The sequence below is a fragment of the Carcharhinus amblyrhynchos genome, chromosome 2 (genome assembly GCF_965287045.1).
Source record: "Carcharhinus amblyrhynchos chromosome 2, sCarAmb.v2.hapA, whole genome shotgun sequence".
Taxonomy (NCBI): Eukaryota; Metazoa; Chordata; class Chondrichthyes; order Carcharhiniformes; family Carcharhinidae; genus Carcharhinus; species Carcharhinus amblyrhynchos.
This window is the reverse complement of record NC_137325.1, coordinates 54380593-54404941: the sequence shown is the minus strand read 5'-3', so window position 1 is coordinate 54404941 and position 24349 is coordinate 54380593. Positions and strand designations below refer to the sequence as shown.

At 39.9% G+C, this 24349-nt stretch overlaps 1 protein-coding gene across 4 annotated transcripts in view; it reads right to left on the bottom strand.

The window, feature by feature from the left end:
* Positions 1 to 24349, bottom strand: part of tax1bp1b (Tax1 (human T-cell leukemia virus type I) binding protein 1b) — a 140000-nt gene that overhangs the window by 21300 nt on the left and 94351 nt on the right. For all 4 annotated transcript variants that reach the window (XM_080205907.1, XM_080205882.1, XM_080205890.1 and 1 more), the window contains 3 exons: positions 10445 to 10540; positions 9876 to 10053; positions 9559 to 9710 (listed from right to left, as the gene is read on the bottom strand). In XM_080205907.1, the coding sequence (XP_080062033.1) occupies positions 9559 to 9710; positions 9876 to 10053; positions 10445 to 10540 (426 nt within the window). The remainder of the gene's footprint in view (positions 1 to 9558; positions 9711 to 9875; positions 10054 to 10444; positions 10541 to 24349) is intronic.

Genomic DNA, 24349 nt, shown 5'->3' with positions numbered 1-24349 from the left:
GAACTTAGTATCTAGAGAGATAAACGTTGTCACCAACTCAACAATATCTTCTTCCCTGCTGCCGTCAGACTTTTGAATGGACCTGCCTCGCATTAAGTTGATCTTTCTCTACATCTTAGGAGCTGAACTCAAGGGGTGAGGTGACAGTGACAGCCCTTAACATCAAGCAACCATGATATGCCACTAAAAATCCCTAAAGAAACTGGAATTTCATCAATGACTTTTCCTCCATCACAAGGTCAGAAGTGAGGGTGTTCACTGATGACTGCACAATGTGCAGCATCACTCACGACTCCTCAGATACTGAGCTTCTCCCAACAAGTTCGGTAGCTGAGTCGTCATGAGTGATGCTGCACATTGTGTAATCATATGCAAGACCTGGGTAACATTCAGATTTGGGCAGGGGAATTGAAAACTAGAGAGCATAGGTTTAAGGTGAAAAGGGAAGATTTAGAAAGGATCTGAGAGGAAACTTCTTCATGCAGACAATGGTGTGTATATTGAATGAACTGCCAGAGAAAGTGCTGAGGCAGGTTCAATAGCAACATTTAAAAAGCATTTATCTAAGTACATGGATGGGAAAGGATTAGAGTAATACGGGCCAAATGTGGACAGTTGAGACTAGGTGAGGGGGCACCATGGTAGGCATTGACCGGTTGGGTTGAAGGGTCTGTTTCCTTGCTGTAGAGTTCTATGACTCTATGCAGCAACTCAAAGGTCATTTGACAGCATTGCCCAAACTTGCAACTCTACCACAAGGGCAGCTAACATGTGGGAACACCACTACCTGCACAGGCTCCACCCCAAGCCCCAAATCATTCTGACTTAGAATTATAATCGCTGTTTCTTCATGAATCAATATCCTGGAACTCCCTTCTAATACTAATGTGGCTATAACACACCCCATGGACTGCAGTGGTTGAAGAAGATGGCCCCAATTAGAAATGGACAATAAATGTTGACCTAGCTAACAATGTCCACAGCCCATTCCAATGATGGCCCAATGTTTAACTGACAAACACTGTCACCTATCCAGGACTGGATATCAAACAAGTAGTTCAACAACACAGACACTACAATAGTCAAGAGAAGTGGTGGATAGGTACAACAGTGTTATTAACATACATTTAGAACCTGACATCATATCTTCAAATTATGTCACTGAGGGGGCCAAGTATGGAGGTTAGAGTATAATGGTGAGAAGGGAACGATTTCAGGCAATTCTCTGGTTACAATGGAATAGGTAACAGTGGAACCTATCAATGTCAGTCCTACTCAGCTAGATGACAAAGGAGTAATGCTGAGGGAAAAGGGCACGGTTCCCAACGCTAAACTTTGCAGAGGGGTCAAGGCTGAATACAGTCACAGTCCAAGGATGTAATTTAAGGCTTGGATTCAGATGTTTTAGTGCTTTTTAGCAAAAATCATTTCAGAGTGAAAGAAAGTTGCAGAACATTTAAACATGAATTTATCACTCGTAATTTGTAAAATTTCTACATCTTCAATGTTAAATTTTCACTCATTTTTAAAACATTCCAAATGTGAAATTCTTACTCAATCACAAGCTTGCAGATCAGAACTCTCAAGTTTCACCCTTCATATACCATCTGAACATCCACTAATCTAGCATTAAAGTCTAGCATTTATATAGCGATTTTTACCTGTGCACCTAGCACTATTAAGTAAACCTATGTTAAGTCCACTAGGTAGAAGCATTGCATAAAAATAATCCACACTGGCAGGGTCATGGAAATAGTTTCCATGGGAAAGTAATGGAATAATAGAATAAAATAACAATGTGGAAATAAGACTTCATATCACAACCACAAAACCTCCCCCACCAAGTGCAGAGTCTAGGGTCTTTAAAGTAAAAGCAAAGCTTAAGAGAGAAGACTTTTACTCATTTATGGTACTCCTCTGGTCTGTGCTTTTAGGGTGAAGTTGAATATTATCGACTCAAATAGATTTTACCTTCTGACCTTACTCTCAACAACTTTCCCCAGTTGTAGAATTGAGCACAGGAGACGGCCATTCAGCTTGCTGTGCTTCCACAAGAGATATATAGCACCTTCCACTCTCCTGCCTTCCCCCTTAGCCCTGCAGTTTTTTATTCATCAGGTGATTACCCAAATTCCTTTTGAAAGCAACAATTTACTCTGTGTCCCACTGCACTCTCAGCAATGCATCTGAAATGTTAACCAACCATTACGCAAAAAAGCTTTCCTCATATTGCTAATAGCTCTTTTGCCAATCTCCTTAAATCAGTGTTCTCAGGTTCTTAACCCTTCAATCAATGAGAACAACTTCTCATCTACTCTGTCCAACCTCTAATTTTGAGCATCTCTAGCAAATCTCAACATGCTCTTCTCTGAAGAGGATGCCGTCAATTCCCCAATCTATTCATGTAACCGAAGTTGCTCATCCTCAGAACCATTCTCAATCTTAACTACAACCTCTCCCTTGCCTTTGCATCCTTCTTAATGTGTGATGTTCAGAATTGGAGACATTACTGTATGATATTGTTGCATAATGATACTACGTTTTTACTTCTGTAAATACAAAGTCGATATGAAACACACTGGAGGAGCAGAAACATTTAAAGGTAGATCAAAGAATACAGAAACTAACACAAATGTGGAGTTCTGCATATTTAGAAATGCATGATTAGATTATGTCATTATATACTAATGCAACCTAGACCAAAAAATTTATACACGACAAATTCGAAAAACAAATTTTCAGAGTAGTTATGGAAATTAGTTGCAGTAAAAGGCAAACCCTCTCCTTCTAGATTACATTAAAAGGGAAGCCAATGAACAGGGAATATTCTTACCTGTGTGTACAGAATCTAAAACAAAAATATCAAAGACAAATTAACATATTTTTTACTAGATTGGAATTGTAATTATAATCTGGCAGAAATGCAATTCCAAGATCAGGAGAATTCTGTTTAAATATGCCTGACTAATTAATTATTCTCATGTATATCTGATTATGTGACACATCTATTGAATCCAACACAAATTAAATCAATAGAGCAATTGCATGCCTAAAATCAGTCTGATTGAATTACATTGGAATTAGCCTCCAAAGCAAAGAAAACAAAGTTAATTTTTCATCCCTTAAACACTAAGTGGAATCATGTTCTCCATTCTTTGCCATTCTGTAAAATCTATGACGTACATTCCATTATCTTCACTGGTGACCCACAGACAATCTGCTTATTCGAACACATTAGAGTCCCTCTGTCTCATTACAAAAGCTGAGTTATGTCAGCAAATGAGCACAAGACACGAGCTCTTTCTCATGGGTTTGCAGAAGGGCAAAGAGGATCAAAGACACTCGGATCGGAGTGAATATGGTGCTAATTAAACTGCGGCAGATGACTAAAAGAGCTTGTCATGTGCAATACGTACACCAAGAATGGTCATATTAGAAATGCAGAATGAACAACAAGGTAGGTAACATGATCAAGTGCACATTTCTATTCTTTCAATATGGTGTGAAAGTTGTGACAGTTTCTCTAATTATACGCAGTAATAGACAGAAGAGGTCAAAAGTCAGGTAGGTGAAAATCATTTTCCTTTCCGAAGATGCTGAGCCCTAGATTTGAAATCATGCCTGTCTGAACACTGTTCAACTTCAACAAAGGTTAATAGCAATTAAATGCAGCAAACTAGACTAAATGAGAAACAGGTCGTGATACCACTGTACTCAGTGTGAACAGAAGAGCAAAATTGCAAACAATGGAGCTCTGCAAACAATTAAGCTGCCATTATAAAATAAAATCTTATCCCCTCTAAAAAACGATCAATACTAAATCAAGTTATCCACGAGAACTAAGTTCAAGTTAAATTAATAGAACTGATGACAATTACATAGTTGGTTAACAATGCTAGAGATGTTAACATTGCTACTAATCTCATCTGTTGCTGAAACTCTCATGAATGCTGCTATTACGTCTAGACTTGACTATTCCAATCTACTCCTTGCTGGCTTCCCACTTTGCATCCTCCATAAACTTGACTACAGCCAAAATTCTGATGCCCACATCTGAATCGGCATCAAATCTCACTGATCTATCCAGCACTTAATCATCTTTGGTTCCCAATCCAGCAATGCCTCAAATCCTTCTCATCAAATCCCTTACCCCATCTCATCAATGTACCCTCTTCCAGCTCCACAATCCTTTTAGAGATTTCTGCAATCCTCCAATTTTGGCCTCTTGACCTGCCCCAATTCTTATCATTTAAACACGGGACGGCTTGCTCTCAGCTATCTTGATCTTAAGATCCAGGATTCAATCTAAAAACACTCAACGTCTCTACCTCTCCTGCTTCCAAGAGCAAAGTGACATAGGATGTACTTGACAATAATATCAGGTGACACTTACTCAACAATAACCTGCTCAACGATGCCCAGTTTGAGTTCCACCAGAGCCACCTGGCTCTTGACTTGATTATAGCCTTGATTCACATACACATATAGGCAAATAATGTTTATAATATATAAAAAATATAAAAACATTGGGGAAAATCTGTTCAATGAAACATTAATCCGGATGAAAAATTAGTATTGTTTTCTTTGCTTTACAGGCTAATTCCAATGCAACTCAATCAGCCTGATTTTAGGTGCACACTTGCTCTATTGATTTAACTTGTGTTGGATTCAATAGATGAGTCACAATCAGATATACACGAGAATCAAGAATAAGATGGCAGAGATTTCAGGCAGCTGGCGAAAGCAATTTTAACAGGAGGAAAAATCATTTCACGCAGCTAGTAGTTGGGATTTGGAATGCAGTGCCAGAAAGTGCAATGGATGTTCAATCAAGGCATTCAAAAAGGAATGAGATAGTTATCTGGGAAAAAAAATAAAGTGCAGGGTTATAAGGGGAAGGCAAGGAATTGCACTAGATGAATCTCTCTTTGAGAATCGTGCAAACATGATGGGCTGAATGATTCTTCCTATGTTGTGACAACAACTCCAGAGTTCAGAGGTGAGCCAAGAGTGCCTGCCCTGGACATCAAGGTGGCATTTGAATGAGTGAAACATCAAAGAGCTCTAGTAAAGCTGAAGTCAATGAATAGAGGAAAATTCACCACTGGTTGGCGTCAAAGTTAGCACAGAGGAAAATGGTTGTGGTTGTTGGAGGTCAATCATTTCAGCCACAAAACATCACTGCAGGAGTTCATCAAAGCAATCTCCTAGGCCTAAACACCTTCTATTGTTTCAAAGACTCTTCCTCCATCATAAGGTCAGAAGTAGAGATACTTGCTGATGATTACAATGCTCAATACCATTCACAACTCCTTGGAAGCAGTCCGTGTCTGAACACAGCAGTATCAGATGCCCTCCACCTTGGAGGCCCCAGATGAACCTGCAACTGGGGTCATTACTGCAGATGTCAGAGCAGCTTTCTTGAAGATCAACCCATAGAAAGTGACTGGCCCGGAAGGCGTACCCAGATGAACGCTCAGATCCTGCGCGGATCAGCTGGCGGGGATATTCACAGACATCTTCAGCCTCTCTTCACAACAATCTGAAGTCTCTATCTGCTTCAAGAAGACAGCCATCATTGTGGTATCTAAGAAAAACCAAGCAGCGTGCCTTAATGACTATCGGCCGGTGGCTCTGACATCCATCATCATGAAGTGTTTCGAAAGGCTAGTCATGGTACGAATCAATTTTAGCCTCCCTGACTACAGTTTGCCTACCGCCACAACAGGTCCACAGCAGACGCCATCTCTCTGGCCTTGCACTCAACCCTGGAACACCTAGATAACAAGGGTACCTATGTTAGGCTCCTATTTATTGATGATAGCTCAGCCTTCAACACTATTATTCCCATGAAACTCATCTCCAAATTCTGTGGCTTGAGCCTCGGCTCCTCCCTCTGCAACTGGATCCTGAACTTCCTAACTCACGGACCACAGTCAGTAAGGACAGGCAACAACACCTCCTCCATGATCATCCTCAACACTGATGCCCCACAAAGTTGTGTTCTCAGCCCCCTACTATACTCGTTATACACCTATGACTGTGTGGCCAAACTCCCCCCCAGTTCAATTTTCAAGTTTGCTCACTACAGTGGTGTTGTCTGCAATGTAGTCAGCAATGACGAGACAGAGTACAAGAATAAGATAGAGAATCTGGTGAACTGGTGCAGCAGCAATAGTCTCTCCCTCAATGTCAACAAAACAAAGGAGATTGTCATTGATTTCAGGAAGCATAGTGGAAAACATGCCCCTGTCTACATCAATGGAGACGAAGTAGAAAAGGTCGAGAGCTTCAGGTTTTCAGGTGTCCAGATCACCCCATGCTGACACTATAGTTAAGAAAGCCCACCAACGCCTCTGTTTTCTCAGAAGGCTAAGGAAATTTGGCATGTTAGCTATCAATCTCACCAACTTTTACAGATGCACCATAGAAAATATTTTTTCTGGCTGTATCACAGCTTGGTATGGCTCCTGCTCTGCCCAAGACCGCAAGGAACAACAAAACATCATGAATGTAGCCCAATCCATCACACAAACCAGCCTCCCATCTATTGGCTTTATTTACATTTCCCGCTGCCTCGGCAAAGCAGCCAGCATAATTAATGACCCCGTGCATCCCAGACATCATCTCTTCCACCTTCTTCCATCGGGAAGAGCATACAAAAGTCTGAGGTTACATACCATCCAACTCAAGAACAGCTTCTTCCCTACTGCTGTCAGAATTTTGAATGGACTTACCTTGCATTAAGTTGATCTCTCTCTACACCCTAGCTATTACTGTAACAATACATTCTGCACTCTCTCGTTTCCTTCTCTACAGTGTGCTTTGTCTATATAGTGCTCAAAAAAAACTTTACTGTATGTTAATACATGTGACAATTATAAATCAAATCAAATTAATTCAATTATCTTGCACAACTGAACGCATTCAAAGCAGGAAGGCAGTTAATCAATCCCACAAAAAAAGAGATCAACTACTTCTAAAGCTAACAATTGGGTTGATTTCTCATGGCTGTTTCTTCAATTCTGTAAACATTTGATGTTTTTTCAAGTTGTTAAAGATTGTAAAGGTCTACAGGAGCAGAAATGGCAGAGAATGGAGTTTTTTCAGACTTTAATGCTTTCTGCACAAACAGATGCTCCCAGACATGGGTGCACTATGAACATTCCATTTGAAACACCATGAAGAACAGGCCACACTAAGCAGGATAAGCTGCTGAAAGAGAACTTTGATGGGGAGAACGATTCTCAACTTAGTGTTCAGAGAGGAATTCACTTAACCAAGCTCTAGCAAGGAACAATGTGAAAGGCCGAAGGCGCGCGCGCGTGCGCGCGGGGGGGGGGTGGGGAGAGAGAGAGAGAAGCAAAGGTTATCTGTGAACAATTTGTCTGATAGCTCCAATACACATTCCCATGAATGCAGGTGCAACAAGCATAAAAGATATGCTGAAAGAATAGACCATTAGCATGTTAAAACAGTGCTTCCTCTCACCCTCCGGACTGTTTGAGGAACTCAGCTGTATTTGCCAAAGAGGACATCAAGTTTCATGATGGTCTACCAATGCTGTATGACCTCACCATTAAGAGGACAGTCCTGGTCACCAGCTCATGGCAAGTAGCAGAGCAGGAGGAACACAAGGAGGAGCAGGGGAAGAAACGGAGAAGACAGCCTACATAGCCCTTTGTGACAAGGCTGTCCATGAAAAACTCATCAGTGCACAACAGTAACCACATTTCCACCTCCCCCCACTTCCTGTTTGTTAGCTTCCCTTTGTCACTGACCATCGCAGCATCTATTTGGCCACAATACAATAATAAAAGCCATCACAAAATAAAACATTCCAAATCAATTTTAAAAATGACCAGTCAAAACCTGCTGATTTTCAGTTAGGGAGACTGCAACTTGCCTTACAGAACTGCTCTGGGCATGGTATGGACTGCACCATCTTGGCGTGAATGACAACAGTCTGCACCACCTGGCACAGCGAACGTCCCATGGAGACATTGCCATTCACCCGATGGCCCCTCAAAAATGCTAGCAATCTGTTAGAGGACAAATTGCTGGAGTGCTGTGACATCCTAGAAACTTCTTATCACACTGTAATCCACAACCCTTGTGCCAGCAAGCTGACCTTTAATGACAAGAGGGGGCATAATAAAAAAGCATGCTTCACCATAGCTTTTAAACTGGAAGGAAATGCAGCATCAGGATGAAATGTGTCATGAGGAGGAGGATTGGATATACAGTGATCTTTGATTGTTTCAGTTTGTGGCAATGGCCATCCTAACAATGGCCAGAATCATCTCCTTACTGCAGAATCTGTCCTCATTTGGCTCACTCCAACTGTCTCCAATTGTGTACTATCTTGCCTTGCATGAGAGGAGCAAGTGACAGTGAATGCTGTGCAAAATTGCTGGGTGTTGTGACTATCACAGCTGGTTGAATTGCTCATGGTGTATGCAGACTGTGAGAAGCAGTCTGCAATTTGCAGCAGTGTGGGTGATGTGAAGCTACAAATGCGAAGAATGATTGTTGGTAAATAAGTAATGGGTGTGATGAACTAACAAGTATCTGAAATTAATGGTTTAAATTGGTTGGAAATGGAACTTGAAGAGAAATTCACTGACCATGACCACATGTGAAGTCACTGAACTTCTTCTGGAACTATATCTTTTTCAGGTGCGTCCTCTGGCATTGACCACCACAGTCATCTGCTCCCATTGTCTTTTGAGTATTCATCTGGCTCACCTCCTGTGGCTAGGGGACAGTTGTGGCTCTCCATGTCCTCCATCAATGCCTTCAGAGCAGTGCCCTTGAATATTGCTCTCTCCCCTGTCACATTGTTCCTAAATGTTTCTCTCAGAGTGATGTTCTGAATGACTACTAAGTGACAGTATACTCCGCCTTTAAGACTTGTAGGCTCACCATCAGAATTGTAGGTTATTTTTAAGTAGAGCTAGTCATTCACAATATTCCTGCCTTATTGATGCAACAAGCCAATCAACATGCAGTTAGTGTTGGCTGGATGCTGAAACCATTGCAATTAGCAGGCAGCACAAATTTAACTGCCAGTTTTTAAGTAATGTTGGATCTGAATTATGAATATTCCAATGTATGTACAAAAAGCTGAAATCTATTTTGGCAGAAATGCAAATTCTCTCTGTGGAGTTAGTTATTAATTATTTTGTGTTCCATAGCATAATTAAATGTTTCTGTAGCAGGGTAAACCTATGATACTGCCTTAACAGTTTGCAATTAAAAAACTAGAACGAACGCAATGCAAAACAATAATACTGAGCATGTGCTAGAAGAATTTATTATGGTCAGTCATCAGATGTGTGATGCACGAATGGTATTAAAAGCACCATGCTACTTCATTTATTTATATTCTTGGATGCATGAAGCTCAACAAATAAAACGCACATTTTACTATCAGTTTGAACCAACATTGTTGCTGAACCAGATGGCTAAAAATTAATGATACACCGTAGCTTTTTTGTTGCAGCAAACTGATCATAATTTCCTTTAAAAATAAAATGAAAATCAATTAGAACTTGCATTAATAAGCTCATCAGGGTCCTCAAGTCCATCTGGCCTACTGAAGTTGCGAGAAGGTTGGCTGCAGACCACAGTACTGTCCAATCCCCACGAGGGAACCCCTCTTGGCATTTTACGGATCTCATCAGGATAAAATGCACCATCTGCTCCATCTGAATTCAAGCACGTTACAAAAATGAGTTAATCTGTTGATGATGATAAAAACTAATTCTATTTTAGTAGGAAAGAGTAATAAGCATAGTTTAAGAAAAGCTTCAAATTAGTTACTATCTACACAAAGTAAAATGATGAGAGACTGCCCCAATATTAGTACCAACCTCTTCCAGGCTCTACATAAGGGTTCCGAAACTGCAGTCCAGTATGTTTCACCGGTACAACAGGAGGGTCCGAAGAATATGGGTTGGGATATTGTAAAATCTGTTGTGCATCTTGAGGCTTGGAACTTTGTGAATTTCGCTCATCACCTTCATGCCTACTTACCTCCCTTGAAAATTCCTAAAAGGAGGGGAAGGCAGTTAGTAATAGGATAAAGCATATATCCAGAGTCAAACTAAATAGTTTGATTTTAAGTTACACAAGATTATTCAAACTACATCAGAAAAATCAATTCAAACTTAGCTAACCACTTATTTTCTCTTTAAATTTATTACACAATAAATATACAACAGCCCAAGATGATGCAACACACTAGCAGATGCACTGACACATTTGTGCTATAGATTTTCCAAACAATTTTTGGTGTTTAAGGAGCTGAGATAGGAAGAGAGTAAGGTGTAGACAAGCAACTAAAAATCCTAAATTTGAATCATACTAATAAAATGTTATGCTCTAAAATAATTGCGCTCACAAAAGGAAATGGCACAAATAAACTGCTTGAGCCACTTGCCCTATTCAGCTCTTCCAGTATTTCTTTTTCTTTGTCAACGACTGCCAATTTTGCTTTAAGTTCTTTTACTTCCTGTTCCTTCTCTGAAAGGAGAATCTGCAAGAAATGGTGCAAGGTAAGAATCATGAATTTTGTGCTTTATTTTAGTGTTACTTCAAATGGGAATAGTACCACAACTGAAGATAATGCTTTATGGTCACAAAGCATTAAAAGAGTTAAAACTGTAGAAATGCACTCAAATTTCCATCCTTAGATAAAGACCAAAGCAAACCACAGAACAAGAAGCTGATCATTTTAAAGCTACTTCACATATGAATAATCCTGGGGTGCTACACTGCAGCTGGTTTCATTATATTCTTGATGGAATTAAAAAATAAAATTTTATTATCCATTTGGAAATTATGGGTACAAGGTAAATCTCAAGTCACTGAGGTGCAGCAATAACTTCCTTGATCAATGAGGTTTTAACCCAGTACTTAGTTGCAGTTTGACCCCAAAAACAGCGGAGCGTCTGAACTCCCATCATGTTCAGGTTCCAGCGGCGAGAGGACCCTGTGATCTGACATCCAGGGCCTACAACTCAACGAACTGCAGGTAAGATTATGCCACCGCAATGACACTCATGGCTGCCACTCCCCCCCCAACGTAACCAGCCAGTCAAGAGTAGAATTCACAATAATGCACCTTACTATCATCACCATTCCACCTGCTAGAATCAGAACCCGGTCCCCTCCACAAGTTTGTCCTCCTGAGACCTTAGCTTGAAAAGGTTTCAATTCTGCTCACAATGGTAATGCTACCTTTTTTTTGCTGCTTGAGCAAGAAGAGCTTAATCATGATGAAGCAGTGAGGCCTTGGGACTAAGCTTTGAGGTTGGAGGGAGAAATGGAGCCATTATTCGGGCTGGGGAACAGAGCACAGGGCAGAATGGGAGAACTGAGTACAAAGCCAGAGTATGAAGAGTGTGCCAACTTGGGAATTTGGTGTACAGTGGCAATGAGGTGCCACTTTTTGTATCTTCAGCCCCAGTAACTGCTGAATGCTCAAAGGCATTAACTGAGTGAGTAGATTGGTGCATTTTAAGATTTTGTATCTCTAAACAGGGGCAGTAGTTTCAACCAATACTGGTGAGATACAAGACAATAGGACAGGGTCATGATGCAAGAATAGTAACCAGACAGTGCCGAGAAGACACAAAGTAAATAAACTAATAAAAGGCAGTAAACATAGTGGGAAACATCTAAAGAATCAATTCAAAATATTCAACAAAAATACAAGCTGTTGAAAAGCAAAAACTGAGGATTGTTTGAGAGTGTTTTAAAAACCAGAAAAGGTCCACCAAAAAGTTGAAAAAAGGAAAAAATATGAGGTGAATAAACTGGCCAGTTTTATAAAAAGTTAAGAGCGTTCATAACATTCCACTTTCTTAAGAAAACTCCAATAGCAGTGTCAATCAACCAAACTCTTAGTAGAATCTGCAATTGAAATCTCTTTTGTGTAAATAAACATTGCGCAGTTGATAGAATTGAACAGACAGCAAAAGCTGTCAATGAAGCAATGTTTTCCCTCGGGCGCAGTTGATTCAACTGTCTACTGTTATGTCTGGACTCTCAGCCAAGAACGCATAATGGGGTCTCCCCAACTCCATGAAAAATCCATCACCATATCTCATTACCAAGCTAGTATCTTATTTGACTCCAAAATGAGCCTGAAACCTACCACCATATCATCATCTGACTCAGCACCTGTCTCAGCTCTTCGGTTGCTGAAATCCTCATTTATTTCTTTGTTACCTCTGGACTTGAATATTCTCATGCATTCTTAGCTGGTGTACCACGTATAGTACCTCCTGAAAATTAAAGATCGTCCAAACTTCTGCTATCTATGAATAAACTCGCATCAAATCACGTTCACCCCTTGCGCTTGTGCTTGCCAATCTACAATGGCTGCTGTTTAAGCAACATCCAATTTTAAAATTCTTGCTATTGTTTTCAAATCCATTTATGGCTTGGTCCTTCCCTTTCTCTGTAATCTCCTCCAACCCTACGATACGTGAACTCCAATTTCAGCCTCGGCTATTCCGGAGTTTATTTTCTGTGCCCTGTCTTCAGTTGCCAAGTGGAGGAATTCCCTCCTGAAACCTCACTTTCCTCTTTTAGTTTAAAGTTTATTTATTACAAGTAGGTTTACATTAACACTACAATAAAGTTACTGTGAAAATCCCCTAGTAACGGCCCTCTGGTGCCTGTTCAGGTACACTGAGGGAGACTTCAGCACAGCTAATGCATCTAACCAACACATCTTTCAGACTATGGGAGAAAACCAAAGCACCACGAGGAAACCCACGCAGCCATGGGGAGAACATGCAGACTTCACACAGATAGTGACCCAAGCTGGGAATTGCACCAGGGTCCCTGGCACTGTGAGCCAGCACTGCTAACCCTTTATTCACTCCTTCAAGTATGTCTATATAAATGCAAGCTTCTTTCACAGAGTTCCAGATGCAATGTAGAATTTGCACTTTGTAGATGATTGGCTGACAATAACTTGCCATGCAAAAGGGAAAAGGTGAGTCTAATCAACATATGGTGCCAATTGCTCACCGTGTACCAGAATAAAATGAGGCTCCTCATGGTCTTAAAATTCTGTCGAACCCTGAGCTGAGCTTCAAACTTCACATCCTGCCCATCAAGGTCTTAACACTATCCATACAGCTTCTTCAGTGATAAAACCCTTAAGGCATGACTGGATCACCCCCAGACTCAATTACTCCTAATTATTTCCTTGCTGGCCTCACATCCACCCTCCATAAACTTAAATGCCTTAAAAACCCTGCTGCACAAAATCCAAAAATAAAAGCAAAATACCATTTATGCAGGAAGTCCAGGTCTGAAGACTCATTTTCAACTCAAAACATTAACACTGCTTCCCTCTCCACACCTGCTTAGTACCTCCAGCACTTTACTTTTACTATATGAAACCCCATTCACCCACGTATACTCAATCTCAGTTTCCTCCTCTAAGACATTCCTTAAAGCCAACCTCTTTGACCAAGACATTTGTCAGCTGACTTACTACCGCCTTGTGTTTTGGTGCCATATTTTCTTTTTATGGTTATGAAGCACCTGGGACATTTTATTATGTCAAAAGTGCTGTGTAAATACTAGCTGTTGTTGTTGTTACACAGGTTCTCCTTCTGTCAACACATTGGGCCAAAGCTTCCAGAGATTGGCAGAGTCAGGGCAAAGGTGCTAAGCACTCGGGAGGGGTGTTGGCAGGTGGAAGCAGGGTGTTGAGTTTAGGATGGGGGTTCTGCCAGGCACTTGGGATGGCAGGCTGCTGGGCACTCGACTGGGATGTTGGCCAGTCAGTTGGGGGGGGGGCTTGGAAATTATAGCTTATTAATTATTTTGTATTTTCTTTGTCTTTCCTTCTAAATCATTCCATTTGTGATTTCCTCTTCTCGTGTTCAGTCCTGAATACTCCATTTTTGCCTTCAGCTTCCTATGCAACTTTTCTTCCGTTGTCCTCCCAAATGGTGACATTTGTCACATTTCTTGCATTGTTATTAATGCATAATGTACAACGACATATCAGCATACTACCAATGGAAATCTGCTTTATGAGTGGTTCTGACATTAAACCAAGATCTTGTTTGTCTGTTAAGCAAGTGCTGAAAATCCAATGTCACAGGCTCTAAACAATATTCATCCTTCAACCATCAACAGTATGGACTAAAAAGATAATCATTCAGAAAAGTATAATACTGCAGATGTTGAACATCTGTAACAAAAACAGAAAATGCTAGAAATACTCAGCCAATCAGGCGGCATCTATGGAGAAAGAAAAATATGGTTAATGTTTCAGGTCAATAAACTTTTTGATGATTATTTATCTATGCATAATTATGATTTTCCAGTCCTGATGAAAGGCCATTGACCTGAAAAGTTAACTATTTCCCTCTCCACAGTCCAGCGAGGTCTGTGGAGTGTCTGTCATTTTCTGTTTTTATATTTAATTGTTGGTCCTTGTTGAGTAGAAATTGCCTTTTCAAGAGCAGTGATACCACTTCATAAAGTACATTATCTGTGAAGCACTCTGCAATGTTATAAGAACCAGGAGCAGGAGTAGGTCATCTGGTCCCTCAACGAGGTCATGGCTGATCTTTTTGTGGACTCAGCTCCACTGATCCACCTGCTCACCACAACCCTTAATTCCTTGACTGTTCAAAAATTTATCTACCTTTGCCTCAAAAACATTCAATGAGGTTGCCTCAACTGCTTCACTGGACAGGGAATTCCATAGATTCACAATTCTTTGGATGAAGAAGTTCCTCCTCAAGAAGCAAGTAGTAATATATGAACAAATAGTCTTTAAAGTTCAAAATTTCTCAGAGCCGCAACTGACTTACCCCTACAAGCCAATCCACCACTACTCCACCCTCACAGACTTCGTTAATGGAAGACATAGATCTAACTTTACAAGCTGTCTCCTCACTGATAGTTTGGCAAATCAAAGGAGGAAAAAGATTGCTTCGGTGTACAGTCTGTTATGTGCCTGTCCATTTCCGAGTCCCAGCTCATTTCCTGTAACATTTGGAAGAAAAGGGCTATCTGCAGATGGCAATATGTTCTCCAAGTTAAATTAGGAAAAAGCTATTTGTCATTTTAATAGTGGTATAATTTACTTGAAGCCAGCTCACAAAAGCTAGGTTTAAAATTATTAGAAAGTGTGCTTAAAAAGTAATTTGACATTATCAATATCCTTGGTTTACATTCTTTCAAGCATGTACTTTCAATATCTTTATCACCAGAGTTATGGCTTTAATACAATGCAGTGCATTTGTTCCTTCCTCCTTGAACTCTACACACCTCATGAAGATAACTGTACAATTGCCAAGTCTCTGACAGAGGTTAACAAATTCACTAATGTTAATTTCTGAATATTCTTGTCTCAGATGACTTTGTAACCTTTTTTGATGTCTTATTCTTTCCATTCCAAATCCAATGTGGTATATCAAACCAATTACTCTCCATTAAGAAATAACAGCCACCTGCAAGCATTGTCAATTTAATACAAGCACCACTCTTTCAATGTGCAAAACTAGCCTTCACATTTTGCCTCTGTTTGTAAATGATGGAAAGAGGGTAAATAAATGTGCTGGGACGTGCTACTTTCTTAATTACCACACACACATCCATAAAATTATTTTAATTTGTCGAAAGAAAAGTGAAAAATTTATATTCTGCTACAATTCCTTAATTGTAAGTAAACCCAAAAAGTGAATGTCATGTTGAGATAGTTTATAAAGTTGCTCAAATGTGTTGTGTGTTTCACAGGGAGGAGGAGAAAATGCAGAGTTTACACTTGCACATAAGTTGATACAGCTTCTATTCAATAATAAGGAAGTATTTCAGGTGGAATCATTTTATGTTTAAGTTTAAAACGCGAAAGCAGTAGCATATTCATAATAAACTTAATTAAGGGTAAACTTGATAGATAGTGGCAGTACGGATCTTACAACCAAAATATAATCAAATGGTCTACCTCCACTGAGTCCTGAGACCTTCATCTCCTTGCAAGTACCTCACCGGTGTATCCCTTAAAAATTCTGCACTTTCTGCTGCACAACCCACACTGAGTTTTTCACCAAGATATCAACCTTTACACTGAATGAAATTACCAAGAATGAGAAACCAACCATAATCAGGTCCCAGTGCCCTTTCTCCAAAATTCACTATCTGATTAGCCCTCTTCTCTAAATCATAACCTTATGTCCCTCCATTCCTAGCAGCTTTATTCTTTGCTCCTGCTAACCTACTGAAACTCTACTCTGCATCAAGGAACTTGTCATATTTGGTGATTTAATCTTCCAGTCCATTTCTTTTTATCCAAGTTAATTGCCCTCTTTCCTCCTTAAATCTCTCCCGCTCACAATCACAGTTGCCCTATTGATTCTCAGTCTCACATGGTCTTACCACTCCTATAATGATCACAGATAAAGCTCCGCCCACATTGTCTTTAACCCTCTTGAACCCTTTTCTTTCTACAATCGTCTCTGGAAACACTCCCTCAAGTTACCTACCACTGCATTTTAAATTCCCATTATCTAGCCTTCAACCCCTCATCCATCAGATTTCTTCAGCTGTTGAGCTGCTAAATCACTCCCTCTTCTCCATCTTTGATATCCTTGTTCCTCCTAAAACCAGTACTCTCAAAGTCATACCCTTCCTTCAAGTCTAAGGGATGCAGATGTCTATGGTGCCACTACCTCCCTTTTCTCCAAAGTCTGTGAAAGTGTTGTCATCTTCCAAATCTGTGCAGTTTTCCCTCAATTCTATGTTTGAATCATTTAAATTAGTTATCTGCCCCAGCTGTAGTAATGAAACAGTCTCTATCAAAGTCACAAATTCCATTCTACATATAAATTACTTCTCTTTAACCTTGAGCTTATCTACATCCTTTGACTCAGTTGATCACGCCACTACTCTCCAATGCTTCTCCTTCATTGCCCAGCTGAATGCAAAGAAACAGTTGAACAGAATTACCCTTGCCTGGTTCCATTCTCATGAAAACATGCAATGGCTTCTTCTACCCAGTCCCCGCTGTTACCTCTTGAATTCTCCAAGGGTTTCTTTTCGATTCCTTTGCATTTCTCATCAGCTGCCTATTGGAAGCTCATGTGAATATAAAAGATCAGGTTTCACAGGTATATTGTCAACAGTCAGCTCAATCACACCACCACCTCCTTCGACAACTCCACTGTCTCGAATTTATTCCAATACTTGTCCTGCATCCTAATTGGATAAGAGAAACTTCCTCCAACTAAACATGGGGCAGACGGAATCTTCAGGCCCTGTCATAAACTTAAATCCCCAATTACAGTTTCCATCCTTCACCTAGTCAACCGTCTGAAGCTCGGCCAGATCTTTGCAACTTTGGTGCTGTGTTTGACCGGGATCAGCTTCTGCCAACCTATCACCAAGACTGCCTATTTCCACCCCTGCCATGTCTTATATCATCTAATAACCACCCTGTCAAAGTTCACCTGCCACTGAAACCTTTCTCATGTCTTTGTTCCCTCTACACATGACTATTCAAGTGTTCTCTTGGCCAGCCATAAACTTGTGTATTTAAAAACTAAATACGAAGTCTTGTTTACTCATTTATTTCTAGCATATTTATATCTCAGTTTTAAAATCCTCATCTTTGTTTTCAAATTCCTCCATCTTTGTTGTCTCCTCAAACCCTCTGAAATCTTTGCATTCCTCCAATGTTGATATTGTGCATTTTTGTTTCATTAATGATAGCACTGATTACAACTGTTTTGTGCCCAATTTCAAACTTCTTTCCCTAAACCCCTGTCCCTCTGCCCCCTCTCTTTTAAGATGTTCCTCTAGGCCTAGTTTTTCCACTGAGCTTCTCATCTTCTGTCCTGATATCTCTTATGGCTCAGTACCATTTTTAAAAATTCAATAATAATGCTCTCATTAGCATCTTGGAAAATTTGTTTGCTACATAAATTATTTCCACTCCATTGGTCTTTTTCCACTCTTTCAAAATTGCCATTGCCTTTCCTAAAAAAAAGCAATTTCTCCCAACTGACAATTTTCCACAGAACCTGCAGCATCCTGGCTATAACCAGCATCACATCATATGACATTACACATTTATCTGCCAAGCTATTAGAGGAGCTATATATATGCAAAACCACAAAATTCTTTTCAGATCAAGTAAATGCTAACAGACGGACAGCTTTTTAACCGAGCATTATGGCTTGAATATAAAATAGCAATTTATGAAGTAGGGTAATTAAAGTTAGGAAAATACTGCAAATTAATATGAAGATTTAAAATTAAGTTCAATCATCTGAAGTAAATCAACAATAATTAAGTTCTGAGACACTTGATTTGAAAGACCTAGGAGATGGATTAGACATCTATGTTTCAAATGAAACATCTTTAACATACTATCGAAATTATCAATGGATACTTCCTTTCAAGGAAGGTAAAAGAATATTTGGCAATTTAATAAATGCCTTTCCAATTGGCATTTGATTCAAAACAAATAATTTTATTACATGCATTTGTACTGTACTTAATGGAATGCGGTTTCCAATTTAGATTGCTTAAAACACGCTCAAGATCATCAAGATATTTACATACATCCCTTTTGGGAATGTCCGAATAATTCTGCCCAATGATCTTCTACTAACAGTTTAATTTCCAGGGATTTTCAAATTCTCAAATTTTCTCTCCTCCACTCTTGTCAGTTTGTGAACAATCCTCTTTAGAAGTGGTCTCAAATAGCTAGTTGAGGTGATGTTGGCCAAAAGTTGTACTTTGATTGTTGAAAATCAAAACTGGCTGAATTCCATGCACATTATCATGTCTTGGTTTAAAAGGTTTGCTGGAAAAGTTTAATTTGCTTAATGACCTGTTTCTTTTCTGCATATAAATCAGAATGGCAGAAGAAATAAGCATTGCACAGATCCCACAGACAACCCCAGGTCAGTGCTTTTAAAAAAGCACATTCATAAGATTGTTCCAACTTAATTCTAACAATTCTCTTTATATGTTCAAGCTTACACAGCATTTTTCTTGTACCACAATATTTGCTTCCACTTTTAACCCTGAATCATATATTAATGAAAAGACACACAAATTATGCAATATTTGTGGAATAGAACTGGATTTTGGAATATTTTGACTTTGTGATATCCCAATTATCTCGCATTCTCCATGCTTCATGGAATAACTGGTCACTTGTGTTTATATTTAAATATGCAAAGAATATGCAAAACATTTTATGTCAAATCAAATTTTGAATTCAATGTTGTAATAGTAGGACAAGGGTGCTTGTGACCTCAAAATATATGACTGCCCCAGGATTGAAATTACCGGGGGACCATAAGCTAGAATAAACAGAGCAGAAAGGTTTATATGCCGATCTAGATAGAAAGGATCTACAGTGCCCCCCTAAGGGCATGAAACTTCTTAATTGGTGTCAAAATTGTTTCATTCACTGCCCTAACCAACCCAGATGATCTGTTCCACTTTTGACCACACTTTGAGTGAAAAACTTTTGAGACATCAGAACTAATAACTTTATTGATTATCACTCCAATCCCCATTGTAATGTGACATGTTATTATAGATTTAGTTTATCTGCTATATGAACTGCTGTATAAAGCCAGATTTCCTCTTGATCAATTCCTATTAAAACAGAATATTTCAAGGTTTCCTGTTGTTCCTGCTAACCACATTTTTTGATAATCCTCATTGGCTATGCAATGCTTGCCCACATTATCCCAAAGTTTGAATTCTGTCTTTGGTGTCTTTTTTCATTCTTTCATAAGATGTCAGCGCTATGGCTTGGCCAGTTTTTACTGCCTATCTCTAATTACATTCAAGAAGGAACTGTATTCTTGCAATTCTTATGGTGTAGATAAACCCACAGTGCTGTTACAAAGGAAGTTCCAGAATTTTGACACAATGACAATGAAGAAATGAATATCTAGTTTCAAATCAAGATGATGTATGACTTGGAGGGGAATTTGCAGATGGTGACAGTCCCACGTATCTGCTGCCCTTGTCCTTCAAGGTGATAGAGGTCACAGGTATGGAAGGTGCTGCTGAAGGAGCCTTGGAGAGTTGTTGCAGTGCATCTTGTAAATGGTACACACTGTTGCAAATGGTGGGGGAGTGAATGTTTAAGATGGTGAATGGGGCATCAATCAAGCGAGCTGCTTCATGGTGGATAAAGAACAAAGAACAACCCAGCACGGGAAACAGGCCCTTCGGCCCAACGAGCCCGCGCCGCCGCATCACCCTACACCTATTCTACCCTGCGTGTCTACGAATGGAACCCCTAACTCAGCCAGATTCAGGGGAGAATAATGTCAATTTGGTAAAACCAATCAGCCTAAGAGCACATCTTTGGGGTGTGGGAGGAAACCGGAGGAAACCCATGCAACCACAGGGAGAATGCGCAAACTCCCACAGACACATGATGATGTCGAGTTGAGTGTTGTGGAGCTGCACTCAGCCAGACAAGTGGAGAGTATCCCATCACACTCTTGTCTTGTGCCTTGTAAATGATGGACAGGCTTTAGGGAGTCAAGAATGTTAATTACTTGCTGCAGAATTTGCAGCCTCTGACCCGTTCTTACAGCCATAGCTGATCCAGTTCAGTTTCAGTTCAATGATAATTTTATTATTCTAATAAACCCAAGATGCTGATAGAAGAGAATTCAACAATGGTAATGTCATTGAACGTGAAAGGGATAAGGTTGAATTCTTCCTTGTTGGAAGTACGTGGTATGAATGTTACTTGCCAGTTATCAGCCCAAGCTTGAATGTTGTCAGTCATGCTGCATGTGGACATGGACCGTTTCAGTATCTGAAGAGTCGTGAACAATTCCAAAAGTTTTGCAACATTCAGTGAACATCTCCACTTCTGACCTTATGATGGAGGGAAGGTCATTGTGAAACAGCTGAAGACAGTTAGCCTTCTGACCCTACCTGAGACACTCCTACAGCGGCAGGGACCCAAGTTCAATTCCGGTCTTGGGTCACTGTCTGTGTGGAATTTGCACATTCTCCCCGTGTTTGTGCGGGTTTCCCCTGGGTGCTGTGATTTCCTCCCACAGTCCAAAGGTGTGCAGTCAGGTTGACTGGCCATTTTAAATTGCCCCTTAGTGTTAGGGGAATTAGCAGGGTAATTACGTGGTGATACAGGAATACATTGAGTCTGCATTGATTGTGATCGATGCAGACTCAATGAGCCAAATGGCCTCCTTCTACACTGTAGGAATTCTGTAATTCTAGCAAAATAGTTCCAGGATTGACCAGCAACCATAACCATTTTCTTTTGTTTCATATGACTCCTACCAATGGAGTGTTTTCCCCCTAATTCCCATTGACTCCAGTTTTGCTAGCGCTCCTTGACGCCTCATTTGGTCAAAAGCTGCCTTGACGTCAAGTGCAGGTCCCTCACCTCTCAAATTCAACTCTTTTTGTACAGGTTTTTCTCAGTTACCAAAATTCATTATGTTGTTTGATTTCAATAGACCATGACAAGGGTTTTGGCAGAACTTCCTTAAACTCATATTTTGTTATTTTGGTTACTTAATTCAATATTCAAAATGTTTTGATGATTTCAGTCCCACAGACACTGCAAGTTAAGCACTATTATCCATTTTTCATCTGTGTATTAAATTTGAGCCTTCTACACTCCACAGATATTTTATCTTATTCTGTGGTCTTTAGCCAATCCTGCATCTAATCCCCCATCTAATTTGTTACTGCTGGAAATTTGATGTATTTGCATAATTGTGTATACAAGTTCATGTGAATCAATCTAAACAGTCCACTCAGCATTTTTCCCCCAGCCTAACATCAATTCCCCAAGAGTTACATAATGTCCTAATATCAATTTTTTATCCAATCCCATGTGTTGAATTCTCAATGCATGAAGGTTAAGTAGCTCACTTGAGTGCAAGATTTTTAAAAATGTATCCACAGGACATCACAGTCCTGGAAAAGCCAGCATTTATTTCTCTTCCCCAATTAGCTGAAGGTGGGTGGTGATGAGCTGCCTTCAGCCTGCGTGGTGAGTTCTCCAGGATTTTGAAGATGCCCAATGAAGGAAAAGCAACATGTTTACAAGTCAGAATGGTGTGTGATTTGTAAAGTATCTTGGAGGTGGGCATTGTATCCATGCACCTGCTGCTTGTCTTCTGGTTGTAATGCTTTACCAAAGGTGCATAGGCAAGATGCTGAAGTGCATCTTGCAGATAGTACCCACAGCATCCTCAGTATGTGGATGGTGGAGAAAGTGAATTTTTAAACTTGTGGATGTGATCACTGATAACTGAAGGCATCTGCCAGCTTGTTTCTTGCAATCAACCATGCACATCATGGCTGAGGCTCAGGTTTTCATGGCATCTTACTCCAATTTTTATTTATTGTCTTTTATTTCTTCCTGAATAAATGTTTCTGTCCCTCCGAATTGCCCTTGAGAAGTTGGTGGTGAGCCACTTTCTTGGACCTTGCAGGCCATGTGGTTTAGGTACATCTATTGTGTTGTTAGGGAGTTTCAGGATTTTGACCCAGAGACAGAGACAACGAAGGAACAGAAATATAGTTCCAAGTCAGGAAAATTTGTGGTTTTGAGAGGAACTTGCACATGTCCCCATGGGCCTGCTGCCTTTTATCCTTCTAGATTAGGGGTCTCCAAACCATGGCCCGCAGGCCATATCCAGCCTGCAGCAACTAAATTTTATTCATTCATTTATAAGACTCATTATTTTCTTTGGCCTGCGAAAATGTGTAAAATATATGACGTGGCCCTCGTATGAGAAGTTTGGAGACCGCTATTCTAGATGATGGTAATTGAGGGTTTGCAAGGTACTGCCTAAAGCAGCTTGACAAGTAGTTGCATCTGGTAAATGGTACACAAAGCTGCCACTATGCAACATACTGGAGGAAATTAATGTTTAAAGCAGTGGATGAGGTGCTAATCAAGCAGGCTACGGTGCCAATGGAGATTAACTTTTTGAGTAAGTGAGCTGAATACGTGCAGCCCGCCTTTCCAGCTTTATCAGGCCTGCTCTGCCACAGTAACCCACCCACTCTTCTTTAAAAAAACCCAAGAAGCTCAGGATCTGGACAGAAAACTGGACTGTGCGGTCCTAGAGCTTTTCTTGATTCATTGTACTTTGTGGCAGTTAGTTTGCAGGTGCAGCAGTATGGCTCAGGTTCTACTTAAGGTTATGTTCAGTGCTATTCTGGCGCACTATCTTTAACTAGGGTTGGTCTTACAGCTTGATGATCAGTGAGAGGTGTGTGCGCAAAGTTACAAATTGTTGTGATATGCAATCCTGCTGCTCTCAGTGCTGCATGGTTTTCATTTTGGGCTGCTAAGTCTGCCCTTTGTCCCATTTAGCAATGCTATTTTGCCACACTATATGTGGACTCTCCTTATTGCAGAGGCAAGACTTTAAGATGAACATTGTGTGGCGGGCACATTCACGATGGACAGCTGTGGCTGTGATAGGGAGGTAGAGAAGGCGACATTAATTCCTTGGGCTAGTTGCATTCATGGTGCAAATCCTTGACATTCATGAGATAGCTGGCAGCAAGTTACAAATTGTGAGAGGCTAATGGTCGTGACACAAATCATCCAGAAGTTCATGGTTAACAACTCCAGAGCATCTCTTTATCGCTACAAGTTGCTGCCAATTAAGGCAAAAATAACACAATGTATTGTGAACTCATGTTAAATTGCTAGAAAATCCAAGTTCAGCATCCTAACTTGAGATTGTGAAATTTGAACTGTCAGCTTGTAAGTTACTAGCTAAATACCAAATAACAAAACTGACAGCTCTTTTTAATAATGATGTTTCTTTGGTCTTTTGCCACAATTATGTAGATTTAATTTTTTTTATTACGACCATTACTGTATTGTAACTTCTACTTTATGCCAAATAAAAACACATTTTCCCCACTTACAAAATAAGCTTTCTTTTCTGATTTCATTTAACTCTTATTCAATTGTATCAACTAAGTGTTGTTTATATACATCTTATGGTTATTCAGCACATTGCTATCTAAATGCATCTGAAAAATCTACATTTAAACTAATGTAGTCCACGTGCATATTGACCCAAGTGTAGACTGCATCACCAATTTCTCTAAACTGCAGTCACAAACCTGTAACAAACAGCACTTGACCTCAGAGTTGTGCAACATTAAATATTCTCCCCAAATACAAACTAGCCTTAAAAGTCAAATCTTTATATGAACTACAGAGTTTTTGAAGTTAGCGTAGCATTAAAACACACACCTACATTTGTAAAATATAAGTGTCAACTTTGCACACATCAAATGGAACAGGAAATAA